At 42.7% G+C, this 15,695-nt stretch overlaps 2 protein-coding genes across 3 annotated transcripts in view; both read right to left on the reverse strand.

The window, feature by feature from the left end:
• Positions 1-15,695, reverse strand: part of LOC147325400 (scavenger receptor cysteine-rich type 1 protein M130-like) — a 57,623-nt gene that overhangs the window by 27,793 nt on the left and 14,135 nt on the right. For both annotated transcript variants that reach the window (XM_086299939.1, XM_086299940.1), the window contains 4 exons: positions 14,151-14,456; positions 13,788-14,072; positions 8,920-9,225; positions 8,558-8,842 (listed from right to left, as the gene is read on the reverse strand). In XM_086299939.1, the coding sequence (XP_086156065.1) occupies positions 8,558-8,842; positions 8,920-9,225; positions 13,788-14,072; positions 14,151-14,456 (1,182 nt within the window). The remainder of the gene's footprint in view (positions 1-8,557; positions 8,843-8,919; positions 9,226-13,787; positions 14,073-14,150; positions 14,457-15,695) is intronic.
• Positions 2,377-8,485, reverse strand: LOC147325402 (general transcription factor II-I repeat domain-containing protein 2B-like). The gene is made up of 2 exons (XM_086299958.1): positions 2,667-8,485; positions 2,377-2,425 (listed from the first exon to the last, which is right to left on the reverse strand). The coding sequence occupies exon 1, from the start codon at positions 6,083-6,085 to the stop codon at positions 4,604-4,606; it is 1,482 nt and encodes a 493-aa protein (XP_086156084.1). The 5' UTR covers positions 6,086-8,485; the 3' UTR covers positions 2,377-2,425; positions 2,667-4,603.

The raw sequence follows: 15,695 nt of genomic DNA on the forward strand, positions 1-15,695 counted from the left end.
CATCCAGGTTTCTCTTCCATGGACATCCAGGTTTTTTGCGTTGCTGAGTTCACCAGTGCTTTCTTTCTTTCTTAGGATGACGCTTGAGGTCCACATAGGCAGAGTGGGCGATGCAGCCCACGAAATGGTCGGTCAGGCAGTATCCCATGCTGGATACTGGTCATAACTGAAGGGATGAACCTCAGGGGTGGGCGGAGCAATGCAGGTAGAGCAGGACCCTTGGACAGAGGGTATTTTAATAACATAACAAAGGAATTTCTCGACACTTTCACATGTGATATATTTTAAATTAAAGCACGCAAGATAGACAGCGCACAATGTGCTTTGAGGCAGCAGCCAAGAGAGCTGTAGTCCGCGTCTGTGTACACCTGTGTGCATACCTGTGTGGATCAGCATGCTTGTATTCCAAAGGTTTCTCCATGTAACGATCTGCTAGGGAGTGTGGGGAGCCACAGCCCCATCCTCCAGGGTATGAAGCAGGTATGGAGGAGATCAAAACTCCAGACATCCAGAGGCCCCCAGAACACAAGAGACCAAGGAAGACCAACAGAGGGGCAGCCGCGCCACTGTCCCAGTAAGAGCTGAGGAGAGTCCCAGACGAGGGCTCACTCAGCAGCCACCGTGCAGAAGCCAGGGGGGGTTGCAGTGACGTGCCCGTGAGCTCCGCCGGCAGCCAGCTGTGCCTGAGTGACCGAGCCCCAGGCCGAGAGGCCGGGGGCACCCCACCTCCGAAGTGGCCCGAGCGAGCCCCAGGCTCCAGGCCCCGATAAGCGGCCACCAAGGAGTGAGCCGGTGTGTACCTGGACGCCCATCCCCAGACACAAAGAACCACCAACGCACCTGAGGGAGTCCGCCACTGGCAGGGGAAGTGGTGGTGGGTGGAGATAGGCCTCCAAACCTTGGAGGGCCTGAGATGTCCCCAGAGAGGTGGCGTCTGAAACCCAACCTGACATATAGACACAGACATACAGGCACACACAGATACAAACATCCATTCCCACCCTCATGCTCTCATATGCACTTACTCCACACTCAACCAACGTGGAGACAGACATAAAGAGACGCTGTACACACAATCACACTCCCCAAGCGTACTCTACGAACCGGGTCTAGGTACCCTTGCCCCTGGAGGGGGGAACTGCACCCAGACCCAGGTGGTGTTACCCTTTTTCTCTGCGGTGGGGGGAGGCAGACCGCCCCAACTCCGCAGCAGCAGGGAGGCCCCACACTCCAGACCGCAGTCGGACGGCCAACTCCTCCTCCCGGCCCCCCCGCTCCAGCAGGCCGCAGAGAATGGGGGTGAGAGAAGACTCCAAACCACCCTCCACCCGCTCATTGTAGTGTTGATGCATGTGTGTTCTAAGGTGCAATTAAAACCCAGGAGGGCATGGAGCTACCTGCCAGAGAGCAGCAGGTAAGCGCATAGAATGTAGTGTAAAGCGCTTTGGGGGTCCTTAGGGATTGAGTTAAAGCGCTATACAAATACAGGCCATTTATCATTTTACCATTTATAAATGCCCTACCTGGCCCCCTGGCAAAACTTTGTTAGATCCGCACCTGCACAGTTACCAGCTGTCAGCTACATAAAAAAGGATCCTGGTGTTATTTGTCTCTCAGAAACAGTTCATAACTTCCCTTCAACTAATTCATGTCACCTAAAAGGTAAACCTGTTTCTCCATCACCTGTTCAGCTCTGATGATTCAGTAAGGACATCTCCTGGTTCCATCTTCATGTTTCCCTCTCACCAGATATACAAACCGATATCATGACCAGCAGCTTTTACAGCTGTGGCTCCAGCAAACATCAGCTGATATTAGAAATTAATATTAAATAAATTCTAACAACAGCTGATCAAGCTTAAACACGTTGCTGTTGTTTAATGCGACATCTGCTGGTTTCCTCTTTCTGGAGCAAAGTGGGCAATAAACAAACAAGAGAGAAAAGCCAATCAGCTGATTATTGATCAGTTTCATGATTGAATGAGAGAAGAAGAGGCAGCTGACAGCGTAAGGACGCAGAATAAATCCAGCTTTGTGTCTTTTTCCATTCTAGCTAAAGTACGGGACATGCTGTGTTCCTTCTCAGCTCAATACAAAACGCGTAATATTTTCTCTGAATGCGGGACGATTCAGTTTTTACAGGACGGTTGGCAACTCTACTAATCTTATGAATAAAATAAAGTTCGCTATCAGTAACATCATAGCACTCACCTAGCTGGGCGACCGTGGCTCAGGGGGTTGGGAAGCGTATCTGTAACCGGAAGGTCGCCGGTTTGATCCCCGGGCTCTCTGTCCTGGTCGTTGTGTCCTTGGGCAAGACACTTTACCCTATCGCCTACTGGTGTTGGCCAGAGGGGCCGATGGCGCGATATGGCTGCCTCGCTTCTGTCAGTCTGCCCCAGGGCAGCTGTGGCTACAACCGTAGCTGCCTCCACCAGTGTGTGAATGTGAGAGTGAATGAATAGTGGCATTGTAAAGCGCTTTGGGTGCCTTGAAAAGCGCTATATAAATCCAATCCATTATTATTATTGTATAGAAACTCCATCATGCTTGTACGCAGTACAAGTTATTGTAATTGATTGTAAAAAGTTAGCACAACGAAAATAAACTCCACCTAAACTTGGTTTATATCTGACCCAGATAGACTGCAGGTCATAACTTCTTACCTGAAGTTCAGTTCACCTGACACTCGGACCGGCGACCGCCTCGGGTCTCTCCTCTTCCTGCCTCCCCTTTTCCTCATCCACCTGCTGGCCTCTGTGGAAGCTCCACCATAGTCACCACCAAACAACTGAGTTATTTTTACACATCTGCCAGCATCTGGCCAATCCACCACCTTTCATTGTTTATACAGTTACAAAAAAAAAGAAAAAAAACCCATCCGCCTATAAAAATGAAAAATCACCATCGGCCCACCGAGCAAATGCCTGGTATCCCTGATGGCCAGTCCAGCTATGGTCGTGCCATCAGTTAACCCTTCGTGTGCCCAGGGTTGCTGACCCCTGGTTTATACTCATGGGTAGTAGTTATAGGCTATGTGACATCAGCACTGGAGATTGGATCTCTTCGTAGGCCTTGGAACATTAGCGTGACTGAATCTGATTTTTTTTTCTTCAGATTTTATTGTTTACTGGTTTTAGAAAAATGTCATCCTTTCTGTGATAACTTAAATTCTACGTGTGGTGTCAGCTATAATATTAGCTCTACAGTTGTTTGTTAACCAGAAAACTATACATAAGTGTCTAATAATGATGCCTGAGTTACACATCCTTCATATAAACGCTCGTAGTGTGGTTTCTAAGATGGATATGATTAGAATCTGGGCCTGTTTAACTGGTCCTGCTATAATTGTTGTTTCTGGCTATCCAAATCTATACTGCATTAAGACATGGCAATTGATGGATTTAACATTTACCGTTCAGTCTGTCACCTACCAGAAATCATTCTGGTAGGTGATTTTAATTGGAACTGGCTTTCTTCTGTGTCTGATGAAGGCACACTGCTTGCTTTTAAATCTAACGCAAATTATTCCCACATGCCTTGATCTCAAATCCCCAGATAAATCTTCTCTTATTGACCGTTTTTTTTTTCTTTTTACTTTTCCATATCAGCAGTTTTTGTCAATGACCTGATTGATTACTGCGTAGTTGGTGCTATGAGAAACACTAAAATCTCACTCCTCAAGCATCACATTATCACAAAAAGAAATTTAAAGCTTTTCAGTGAGAAATTTCAGGGTTTTTTCAGTTTTTCATGTCATATTGACAATATCAGTTTAGCTTGGAAATATTTTCAGGAGAGTTTTATCTCCTTTGCAGACAAATTTTTGTTAGGTCAGTGTGAAAGGTTGGGACAGCCCCTGGTTCAATTCTGAATTGGCCGGTCTCCTATATAAAGGAAACCAGGCCTGGGCAGCTGCTAGAAAGTCTGGATCTGATGCTGATTGGCTATGTTTTTGTCAGCTGTGTAATCTGTTTACTTTCTCCATCAGGAAGGCTAAATGTGACTACTTTCTGACTTTGACCACTGACAGTCTAAAAGACCCTAGGACAGGGGTCACCAACCTTTTTGAAAGTGAGAGCTACTTCTTGGGTACCGATTAATGTGAAGGGCTACCAGTTTGACACACACTTCTCAAATAACAAATTTCCTCAGTTTAACTTAATTATGTGTTATCATTAATAATTAATGATATTCATCTATGTACGGACACTAATTATGTTAATTATTTTTCACCATAATTATAAAGAATGCAATTAGGAAACAAGGTAGGAAACATAAATATCAATATGCAACGCTTTATTTCTATATATCTCTGCAAGTATTTACATTTTGAAGTGATCACTTCTACAACATTTTCACTTACCACTAACAAATTTTAACAAATCATGCACTGTTACATACATTATTTTTGTATGTATGTAAGATACAAAAAATCAACTTTCAAATTTTACAGAACTTTTCACCAAATTGGCAGCATTTTAAAGCAAATTGTCACATGTTACACTTAACAAACACATTTGTTTTTCAATAATTAAATTAAACTTTGACATGACACTGTAATGTTGCCACTGAGAACATCTAATATGGCTTTCTTTGTCTGTTAGTGGGAAACCTGGCATTGCATGCTGTTCACCAGTGTGTTGTAATCTGGGGTATAACTTGACACTGCAACTCTGAGTGAGTCTTGCAGATGTGCATCGGAGAGGCGTGTTCTGTGTTTGTTCTTGATGAAGTTCATGTCAGAAAAGGCTGATTCACAAAGATAGGTTGAACCAAACAGGCTGGCAACCTTCATAGCTGCTGTGCACACACCACTGTACTTTTCTGTGTCAACAAGGCACCAAAAGTTTGGTGCACCCAGATAGGCTTTGAGGTGGACGTCATTTTGCAATGTTACAATTTCGATTTCCACCTGTCCAGCATCCAAGCTGAACATTGAACTTAGTTGCTCAGCAATGCATGTTGTGTCCACATTCATGAAAGGATTGGAAACAAATGAGACACATGGCTCAAGCTGATCAAGGTCACAAAACCTGTTCTCAAACTCTTGACCAAGTCGGTTTATGACTTGAGTGTACTTTTCTGCAACTTTGTCAAAAGTCTCAGATGCAGAAGCATTGTCTTTCAGCACCATCTGCACAGAGGGAAAGTGCAGCACCTTTTTTCTCTGTAAATGCACAGAGAAAATGTTCATCTGGGCTTTAAATCCATTTAAAGCACTTATCATGTCAGCAACAGTCTTACCTTTGCCTTGCAGCTCACAGTTCAAATGGTTCAGTTTCCCAGTAATGTCTGTTAAAAACGCAAGGTCAAGTGTCCACTCAGTGTCCTCCAGCAGAGATGTGTCTTCCCCTTTGGATTGCATGAACTCCTTGATTTCACCCAAAAGTGACAAAAAACGAAGCAAAATCCGTCCCCTGCTGAGCCATCGGATTTCCGTATGTAGTAGCAGGTCACCATATTCAGCTGACAGCTCCTCCAATAGCACCTTGAATGTTCTGTGCTGTTTAGCTCTGGAGCGGATGCTGTTTATGATCTTCACGACGGGAGTCATGACGTGCTCGAAGCCGATCACGTTTGGGCATAACGCCTGCTGGTGAATGATGCAGTGGTAATGCATGAAGTTTGGGAACTCTGTGTCACCTTTACAGTGAGCGATGAATCCCGTATGTCGGCCGATCATAGCAGGAGCCCTGTCGGTAGTCACTGATACCAGCTTTTCCAACGGTACCTTTTTCTTCGCGAAAAACTCCTTCACCGCGTTATAGATGTCAACTCCCTTCGTTGTTGTCTTTAGCGGCAGTAGTGTCAGAAGTTCTTCTTTTGTGGAGAAACCATCAAATACCATCCGGATAAAAACCATCAGCTGTGCTGTACTGCTGCTGTCGACGGACTCGTCACACTGGATGCTAAACCAACTGCACTTTGCCAGATCCTGATCCAACTGATCGGCCAAGTTCCCGGACATAGCCGACACTCTTCTAACAATTGTAGTTGCCCCCAGCTGGACATCAGAGAGAGTGGAGATTACATCGTTTCCATATTTCTCGTCTTTAAGCACAGTTTTTGCAATTATCATCATTGCTTCTTTGAAATACTCCCCGTCTAAAAATGCCTTCTTTTTCTAAATCATGAAATGTGTAGCTCTAAATGAGGCTTCGGTTGCTTTTTGAGAGTTTTTCACCGGTCTCGTGAAAAAAGACTGCTGTTTGCTCAAACCTGCCTTTAATTCGCGGGCCTTTTCCGCTCGCAGTGTGCTGCCCTTTGGGTAGTTAGCATGGTAGCTTGTGTGACACGTTCGGAAATGTCTCTCCACGTTGTGCCGCTTTGCCGTTGCCACAGTTGCCCCGCAAATGAGACACACGCATGAATCTTTCACAGTGGTAAAAAAAACCTCTTCCTCCCATTCACTGTGAAAATTATATGTTTTCTTCCTTTTTTCCGCCATGTTTTCCTCATCTCCTCACCTTTGCCTTTGCTGGTCTTCACGGCAACTGTTTCCGTGGAGACCAGCTAGCACTAAATATTAGATCATGATCTAATATTTAATAATAAACATTTTTTTAATATATTATCTCTAACAAATTAACGCCAATGCAATTGTGATTAAAAAAAATAGCAAGAAAAAATAAAAATAGATGCAGCTTACTGGTAAGTTGTTATGGTGAGCTATTTTTAGAACAGGCCCGCGGGCGACTCATGTGGTCCTTGCGGGCGACCTGGTGCCCGCGGGCACCGTGTTGGTGACCCCTGCCCTAGGAGGTTTTGGCAAACCAGTCTCTCTCTGCTAGCTCTTATTCCTCCGATCTACCTCCTTATTTAATTATTGACTCCACTCCTGTGTCAGACAAAACTGAAATGCTCAGTTGGCGGACACCACTGGACTTTTAATGTTGTGTTTTATTGATTTTTACCATGTTGTCCCCTGGCCAGGGTTGTTTTAATTCATTTTATATTTTTAACTATTTAAATATAATAAATTATATTTTAACTATACAGTTTTTATTTGTGTGCTTTCCCTTGGCGGCTCCACTGCTCTGTCTGTTTGGAGGAAGATTTCCCTCCTTTAAAAAACACTGTGGAAATAAAATCACCTTCGCTCCGTTACATAGTGGCAGCATAGTAACGTAAATGGGAGATCTGCACAAAAGCCACAGTGAAAGCGACAGGGATTCCAACTGCCAAATGTTATGAAGCCACAGAACTTACACTAAGGCTACATTCACACTGCAGGCGAGAGTGCATCAAATCAGGTTTGTTTTTTGTTTTTGGACCCTATCTGATCATGTTATGACAGCGTGAACGGCACAAATCCGATATTTTCAAATCCGATCTGGGTCACTTTCGAATGTGGTACTGAATCCGATACATATCTGATGTTTTAGAAAACGACTGCTGTTTGAACAGTCATGTCGCATTAAATCATCTTTTACGTCACTGACACAAAACAGACTCCAATTATCAGCTCCGGAGAAGACATCGCGAACACTTCCTGGTCAATAAGTGTAGATGTTAGTGAAACTGTTGAGAAGACAACTGCAGATTCTGACAGAAATCTGCAACTATCCTCTGAAGCACCGCTCCTCTAAAACAGCAATAAAGATAATTATTAGGTTATGTACATTATGTAAATAACAAAATAACTTAAAGCAAAAATTGGGAAACGTAAAGTCCGAAGTCTTTATATTGTGGCATGCAGAGGAATCTTTACAAGGAAGCTCACAGAGAGAGATTGAGCTTGTTATTCAACCCCAAGCTGGTAGGGGGAGCTCTTTATTACAACACTTGCTGATGCTACACTGTGCTTCGTGGGTCATTAACAGCATAACAGAACTCACTTATGGTTGCAGTCATTCTATAAAACAATAACTGTAAGTGACTTTGAACCGCAGTACAAACACAACATTCAAGATAACAGTTAAAAGTAGTGTAACCATAAACAATAAAACAAGAACATCTAAACAGCAGCACATGTCCCAAGGCACGATGGGAGAGAACTAGCTGTTCCCCCAACACGCCACAATATTAAGGGCCATCAGTCAAACAGTACTGTTGGGTCTGGGTCTAAACAGAACGCGTTGTTTGTGACCTCTTCTTTTGTGCATGCGGGCCGCTTTGAGCGTTCACACTAGAGCGCATTTGCTGTCGCATTTTATTTGTAGTGTGAACAAGCAGACAAAAATCGGATTTGATCAAAAAATCGGAATTGAGCATCAAGACCTGCAGTGTGAACGTAGCCTTAGACTCTGCTGTGTGACTTTGATGATACTAAAAAAAACAAGCCCAGGTGATCTGTTCAAATATGTAGACATTAGTTTGTTAGTTCCCCTCATAATGACAATTAAAGAAGCTGCTGTTGAAATGTAGTAGAAGGATCCTGAAAGATTTGTGAGAGAGATGTAGTGGCTGATGAAGATGGACAGACATAAAAAAGCAGAGGATTTCTGAAGCTCTGCCAGAGTGTGACTGATGGAAACAGTCTGCTGCTATCTTTTGCAGCTTGGTACATTTCTATCAAATATGAAGTTGTGGATGATTTCATCAATACGATTACCTGAGCAAGTGATATTCAGGATGAAGTGATTGTAATCCGATATTGCACATTCTCTCAGAAGACATCCTGGCTGAACACAGTAAGGACTGATACTCCATTTAGATCTCCATGTAGACTCCTTCTTCTGTGTGACAGAAACAGCTGAGCCACAGTCTAGATGGTAACAGAGTAAAACTGCCTTCTTAAGGGACCAGAGAAGGTCATATACTGGTCTCCACTCTCCCAGATATTTCAGCTCCAGTGTTCCTGCACAGTGACTGGCTCCTCCCACCAACCTGACAGGCTCTAATGAAAAGCAAAGAGCCATCAGTCAAAGAATAAAGTAAGTTTGAACTACATCAAAGCAGCAGCTCCTCTTCTACCTGAGCAGGTGAGTCCAACAGCTTTGCCAGGTGAGCAGCTGTTTCTAGCTGAGCCTGAGCTTCTACAGTCCAGGAGAGCAGACTCATGGCCTCCACACTGGAACTCTTTGCTCCACACTGGAGCCTCCACTTCTCCATACAGCGCCCCCTGGAGGACCGAAGGAGGCCCACAGCCGAGCTCCCTACAGACCACCTCTGCATCCTGCTGGTCAAAGTCAGCTTCACACACTGAGGACCAGCTCTGGTTAGACTTCACCTCCAGTCTGCCTGAACACAGACTGGAACCATTCAGCAGCCTGACAGAGTCTGAAGACATCAGAGAAGATCAGTTCATTCCACACACTCCTGTGTTCTTCTGTGTTTATTCAACACATTAATACAAAGTCATGTATGTAGACTACTATTTAGAATATAATAGAATCATTGTACAGCTACAGCATCTGACCCAGTGTTTGTGCTACTGGTTAATTAATGTTCTTTCGTTTAGTGTTATTCATGGTTCAGTTTCCCTGTTTTTCATACTGTAGTCATTTGCATTTCTAGTTCTCTTAGTTAGGGTTGTTTTGTTCTCTCATGTATCGCTGTGTGGTTCAGTTCAGGAAAAGTTTAACTCAAAGAGGCAGCTTTTACTTGTTGTGACCAAAAAAAATTAAAAACATTAGATGCAAGAAAACATAACCCGAAACTGGAAACTGAAACCTGGAAACTAGAACTAGGAACAGACTAGGAATCTCCAAAAGTTGATTCAATTCATCTGGACGTAGCGTTTTCAGTGAGAAACGTTTTCTCACTCATCCAAGTGACTTCTTCAGTCTCAGCTGACAGCAGGTTTCCCCAATCTTATAAACAGTACATTTGCATAATGACTGAAACCAGCCCACTGAAGGAACAATGGGCTGGGAGGTCGGGAACTGATCTAATGGATTGCATTTATATAGCGCTTTTCGGGACCCCTCAAAGCGCTTTACAATACCACTATTCATTCACTCTCACATTCATACACTGGTGAAGGCAAGCTATAGTTGTAGCCAAGACACAGGTACTCAATATGCGTACTTGTGTTCTCATGCACTCGTGATACGTCATCAGTTGGAGACCAAGTACTGTTCCAATTCAAAGTACGCATCAAGCCGAGAATGTGAAAAATTCCCGGATGTGTTCCCCCTTCCGCCTGTTTTATCGAGCATGCATTGGTGGTGACTTGTGTGTACTTGGTACAGCTAAATATCCCAGAATGCAGCAATGATGGAGGAGCGCAGCTAAAAACTTTTAAATATTACTCTTTCTGGGTCACAAAATAAACTTTTAAGTTATTTTCAAGCGAGAATGTAGCTGTGTAAACTTCAAATATCTGCTCGATTTATCAAGATATCATATATTTCCAAATTTGGTTTATTTCAGTGCTTTATTTGTTCCTAAGTAAATCAGTTTGGCTGAGATTAAAGTTAAGCTTCATAACATATTAATTAAAGTTAATTTAAGAGGGGACAGTAGTAAAAACTCCAGACCTGTGACATCCTCGGGTACGCTGGTGTTCCAACTGTACAAATCGCGAGTCCGTGCTCGCGTTCTCGGCAAGTCTGGACTCACCAAGAACGCGAGTACGAGAAAGGGCCACAGACACAGACTGGGAAAGAACAGACATGAGAACACAACTTACTGGATGACTAGACATGACAGGTGGAACACAGGGGAGGCACAGTAGCAAAAGCTAAAGACTAGAAATTATAAATAAACCACAAAATAACTAAGAGAACTAGAAATACAAATGACAACACTAGGAAAAACAAGGAAACTGAACCACATATAACAATAAATCAAATAATATTAATTAAGCTACACACAAAGATAGGACCATGACAGTAAATCATGTTTCCTAGTTTAATTTCCAGTTTACTTGAAAAAATAAACATTCTCATGTTTAATGTAGAAGGTTAGATGTTTATACTGCAACTTGAATTCACCTCACATTTGTGGATCTGTGCGATGGTTAAATTAGTCTCAAAACCCCACTTGGGAATACAACCTGATCTGTGTGTATTGCACGTTTTGTCGACACAAAGGTAAGATGTTGTAAGTGAAAGAGACATTATGTGTAGTTTTAGACATTTGTATCCAAAGAAAGGTTTTTGTTGGGGGTTTTGAAATATTTCATTTTTTTCTTATTTTACATGCATTGTGGTTGTTTAAATCAGCGGCCCCCAACCTCCGGGCCACGGACTGATAGTGGTCCGTGAGTCGTTTGGTACCGGGCCGCGAGAGCTGAGGATTGGACGTGAAATTTATGGTTTTCAGGGGTTTTATCGTTAATTCTGTCTTTTCCCGTGTTGTAGTTGTGTTTTGTTTTGAAATAAATATTTACGCGTTGCCATAGCGACCAGAGAGCATTAAGGGGCAGAGAGGTGGATGTTACTCTCAATGATGTTGGCGCATTTCAGGAGGACGCTGCTAATAAAGTTACACAATTACGCAGTGAATTCACACTTATTATTATATTTACAAAATATAGTTTTTGTCTTGGTCGTATTATTTAATTTTGTTGTATTTATCTGCGACACCTTAATGGCCTTTCCGTGAAAATATTGTCGGACATTAAACCGGTCTTTGGCGCAAATAAGGTTGGGGACCGCTGGTTTAAATGATTTTTGTGGTATATTTGAGTTATTTATTACACTTGAAGGTATTCATGCTTTAATAAAAAGGCAAATGGAACTTAACAAAATATTTACATAAAGCTAATTTTCTGTTTCATAAATCTGTGGTCTTGTGTGTTGTGTGGGTTGGAGGTCTTATTTACTCTTACAGAGACTGCTACTGCCAGTCTCCTTCCCAAACCTAGCAGATCAGTGAGCATGAATCTGAGAAAGCCTGAGATAATTCTAAACTGGAAGAGCCTAGGTCTAAGATTTGTGATACAAGCCCTAGATTCAGATATTGTAGATGTTATACTTGGGGTCAGCAGTATAGATCTCTTTATATAAGATAGAGGGACACATGTCCCCGGTTTACGTAAGCATCAGGCTTTCAAATGAATTAAACCTCTGTCTTGGTCTTTGGTTGATTAATAAGCTGGTGTGGAAGATTGCTGCCACACCGCCCCCTCGGCCTGTGCTTCGAGTATTCTGATAGTTAGTATGACTCGGGGGTGTTAATTCATTTAAACTAACATTTGCATCCTGCTGCAACCAGGTTTCTGTAAGGAAGAGTAAACCTATTTTGTTGATCAATTGTTACTTCATGTACTAACAGAGACTTTTATTTTTTTCTGTCTTTGGGATTTTTTTCTGTTTAAGTTGTTTTTTTGGGTTTGTTTTTTTTTGCTGATTTTTAGCTTGGTTTTTTTTTTGTTTGTTTAGGAGCTGACACAGTCTCTAAGGGGATTGGAGATAACAGGAGGAGAGAAGCTGCAGAGAGGCGTATAAGACTGCAACTCTGCTTCCTGGTCCCAACTCTGGATAGTCACGTTTTTTGGGGTTTAATAAATTTGGCCAGATTTCTAGAAATGAGAGCCGCTCCACCCAAGGTGGGATGGATGACAGCTCTCCTAAGAAGACCAGGTTTTCTCCAGCAAGTTTTCCAATTATTTACAAAGCCCACATTGGTTTTTGGACACTCAGCCAGCCAGCAATTTAAGGCAATTTTAGTGATGTTTGATTGACGTAACTGTCATTACTGCCGACGTGAATAAGAACTTTACTGAATTTACATTTACCCATAGCCAGCAGTTTTAATTTCGCTCAATGTTGCCTGCTCTGGCCCCTGGGAGACAATTGACTGTGGTTTCTGGTGTCTTTAGCTTCACATGTCTCAGAAAGAATCACCAGTTCCCATGGTTTGACGCAGTGGGTGTGTCGCAGAGTGGGGAAAAGTTAGTTAGTTAGTCACACGGTGCACCGGGGGCTTCTATTTAAGACCAATCTACCTCTGCTTGCTTTGTATTTGTGTGTGGATTAAAGCATGCACTTGTGAGTCCTCAAAAGTTCAACACAAATGATTGTACACATTTGTAAATCTTTGTTTACATTTGTGTGATCATATCATACGCATATGCAACACTTTTGAAGCAAAATGCTATTTATAATGCAAAGACAGATGATCTGTTAATGAAACTAGTATAGATTTGATTATGTGCAATCATAAACATGCCACTATAGTGATATAACCTCAGAAACTAAACACAACTCACATACAGATGGGTTGGGTGGCCAAAAGCGTAACATACCAGCAATTTGTCACATATGTTACATTTTGGGATGAGAACGTGATGGTGCTATCATATGTAAACATGCCACTATAGTGAATATACCCTAAGAAACTATACACAACTTAAATGAGCATGTATATCTGATATGTACCTGCACAGGTGTGCTCATTGTGCTTCATTAACATATAGATCCGTGCTGACTTCTGTTCTAGTTCCTGCTCTCAGCCCAGCTCCTCTCCTGGAACATTTCCCACTTCCCGTCTTGCTCTCTGTTTTACAATAACAATAACCAGTTTCACTTCCTCCAGCCTTTTTGTTTGTACTTCTCCATAAACACCTGCTGAAAGCAGCAACTTGGAAAGTTTAAATCCCCACTCAAAACTCATCTGTTCAAATCTGCATATTCACTATGAATCCACTGCTTTTGTTTTATTGTTCTTATTCTGCCATTGTTTTACTAAGTGTTTTATCCTATTGTAAAGTGTCCTTGGGTGACTTGAAAGGTGCTCATAAATAAAATTTATGATTATTATTATTATTATTAAGCTGTTAGGCTGAAGGAGTCCTTTCTGGCTGGTTGGTTGGCTGCTATTCTTGCTGCCATCTGTCACAGCTTGGTACATCTTTGTCAAATATGAAGTCACGGATGACTCAGTATGATTACCTGAGCAGGTGAGTTTCAGGATTTGGTCAGTGTAATGCGATGTTGCACAGTCCCTCAGAGGAGATCTGGACAGAACACAATCAGAACTGATCAACCACCCAGTTGTGCGTGAGGAGTCTACCATTTCTATATAAACAGCTGAGCCACAGTCCAGTTGTTCACAGGAAACAGCTGCTTCTTTCAGGGTCCAGAAAAAGCCATACACTGGTCTCCACTCCCCCAGATGTTTAAACTCCAGTGTACCTGTACAGCGACTGGCTCCTCCCACCAACCTGAAATCAGGCTCTGAACAGAAAGCAGAGAGTCATCATTAAAAAAATAAAGTGAGTTTGAACCAGATCAAAGCTGCAGCTCCTCTTCTACCTGAGCAGGTGAGTCCAACAGCTTTGCCAGGTGAGCAGCTGTTTCTAGCTGAGCCTGAGCTTCTACAGTCCAGGAGAGCAGACTCATGGCCTCCACAGTGGAACTCTTTGCTCCACACTGGAGCCTCCACTTCTCCATACAGCGCCCCCTGGAGGACTGAAGGAGGCCCACAGCGAAGCTCCCTACAGACCACCTCTGCATCCTGCTGGTCAAAGTCAGCTTCACACACTGAGGACCAGCTCTGGTTAGACTTCACCTCCAGTCTGCCTGAACACAGACTGGAACCATTCAGCAGCCTGACAGAGTCTGGAGACATCAGAGAAGATCAAACAGAGAGATCAGAGACAGCAGACACACAAGAAAAAGATGGCAGCAAACAACTATTCACTGACTCAACCTCAGCTCAACTCCAATATGACTTTTAGCATCACATTTACACTTTGTAATCCAACATCTGTTATTGCAGCCCTAGCCTACTGGGATTTTCCTTTGTGGGTGATTATTGATGATTATTTTTTCCCTTTTCTTGTGGAACCAGTAAAATGAGTGCAACTGACTTCACTAAACAGTCAGCTCTGGTACCAGGACATGGCCAGAGAGAAAATATTTTATATTTTAAGCTTTTTATATTTAAGCTTTTTCATTTGTCCTTGGTGATCATAGTGTATTGACTTTTATGTGTTCTTTTGATGGTTTTATTTTCAAATGTCCCTTCTGTCTTCTTGTTCACTTTGACCTTTTTATTGTTATATTCCACATCCACAGGATCTTTTAATGGTCTTCAGTGTGTTTTCAGTGGCCAAAGAGAGGACCGAGTGGAGGTGTATTTGCGTTCCCGGGGGAGCTGCAGAAAGGCCTCGGGGCAGGGAATCTAACTTCCAACTTTTATCAACCACAGAAAGCTGACTCATTCTATTTTATCCTTGGTACAAGCAAAATGTGCAAATGCAAGAAACATAAGAAACAACCATGGTTGTTGACTCCAAATCTCCCGAACACTACGTCGATTTGAGAACGCAAGACCGAGAGAGCGAGACCAAGACAAGACCGAGACCAACGTCCATCGAGACCAAGACGAGACCAAGACCACGTAAAAGTGTTCTCGAGACCAAGACTGGTCTCAAGACATCCAACTCTAGTGTGTATGGATAATAGCAAACACTAAAATACATGTTTTGCATGTAGCAATGATTTTTTTTTCACTCAAATTTAGCTTTTCTTCACTCAAAATAAATTTCTCCTCAAAATGTAACACGTGCACCTGCAAATGTATTTTATGTGCGCTCAGAATAGTGGCACAAAAATAATGCCATACTTTTAAAGTAACGGTTTAACAACTGCCAGCTTGAAGGCCTGTGGTACATAAATGATTTGTCATGGTTTACGGAGCAGGTCGTGAGGTGTTAGTGAAGGAGGAGCCAAAATGGTAAATGGCCTGTATTTGTATAGCGCTTTACTTAGTTCCTATGGACCCCAAAGCACTTTACACTACATACAGTCATTCACACACACATTCACACACAGGTGATGGCAAGCTACATTGTA

This window comes from Aulonocara sp. 'chitande type north' Nkhata Bay, linkage group LG7 (genome assembly GCF_057382095.1).
Source record: "Aulonocara sp. 'chitande type north' Nkhata Bay isolate Kocher_YH1m ecotype deep benthic linkage group LG7, A_spYH_male_GT1.1, whole genome shotgun sequence".
In the NCBI taxonomy this organism is placed as follows: Eukaryota; Metazoa; Chordata; class Actinopteri; order Cichliformes; family Cichlidae; genus Aulonocara; species Aulonocara sp. 'chitande type north' Nkhata Bay.

Bases quoted from the DNA above. Each gene is read 5' to 3' on its own strand.
- LOC147325402 (XM_086299958.1), bottom strand. From the start codon at position 6,085: ATGATGATAATTGCAAAAACTGTGCTTAAAGACGAGAAATATGGAAAC.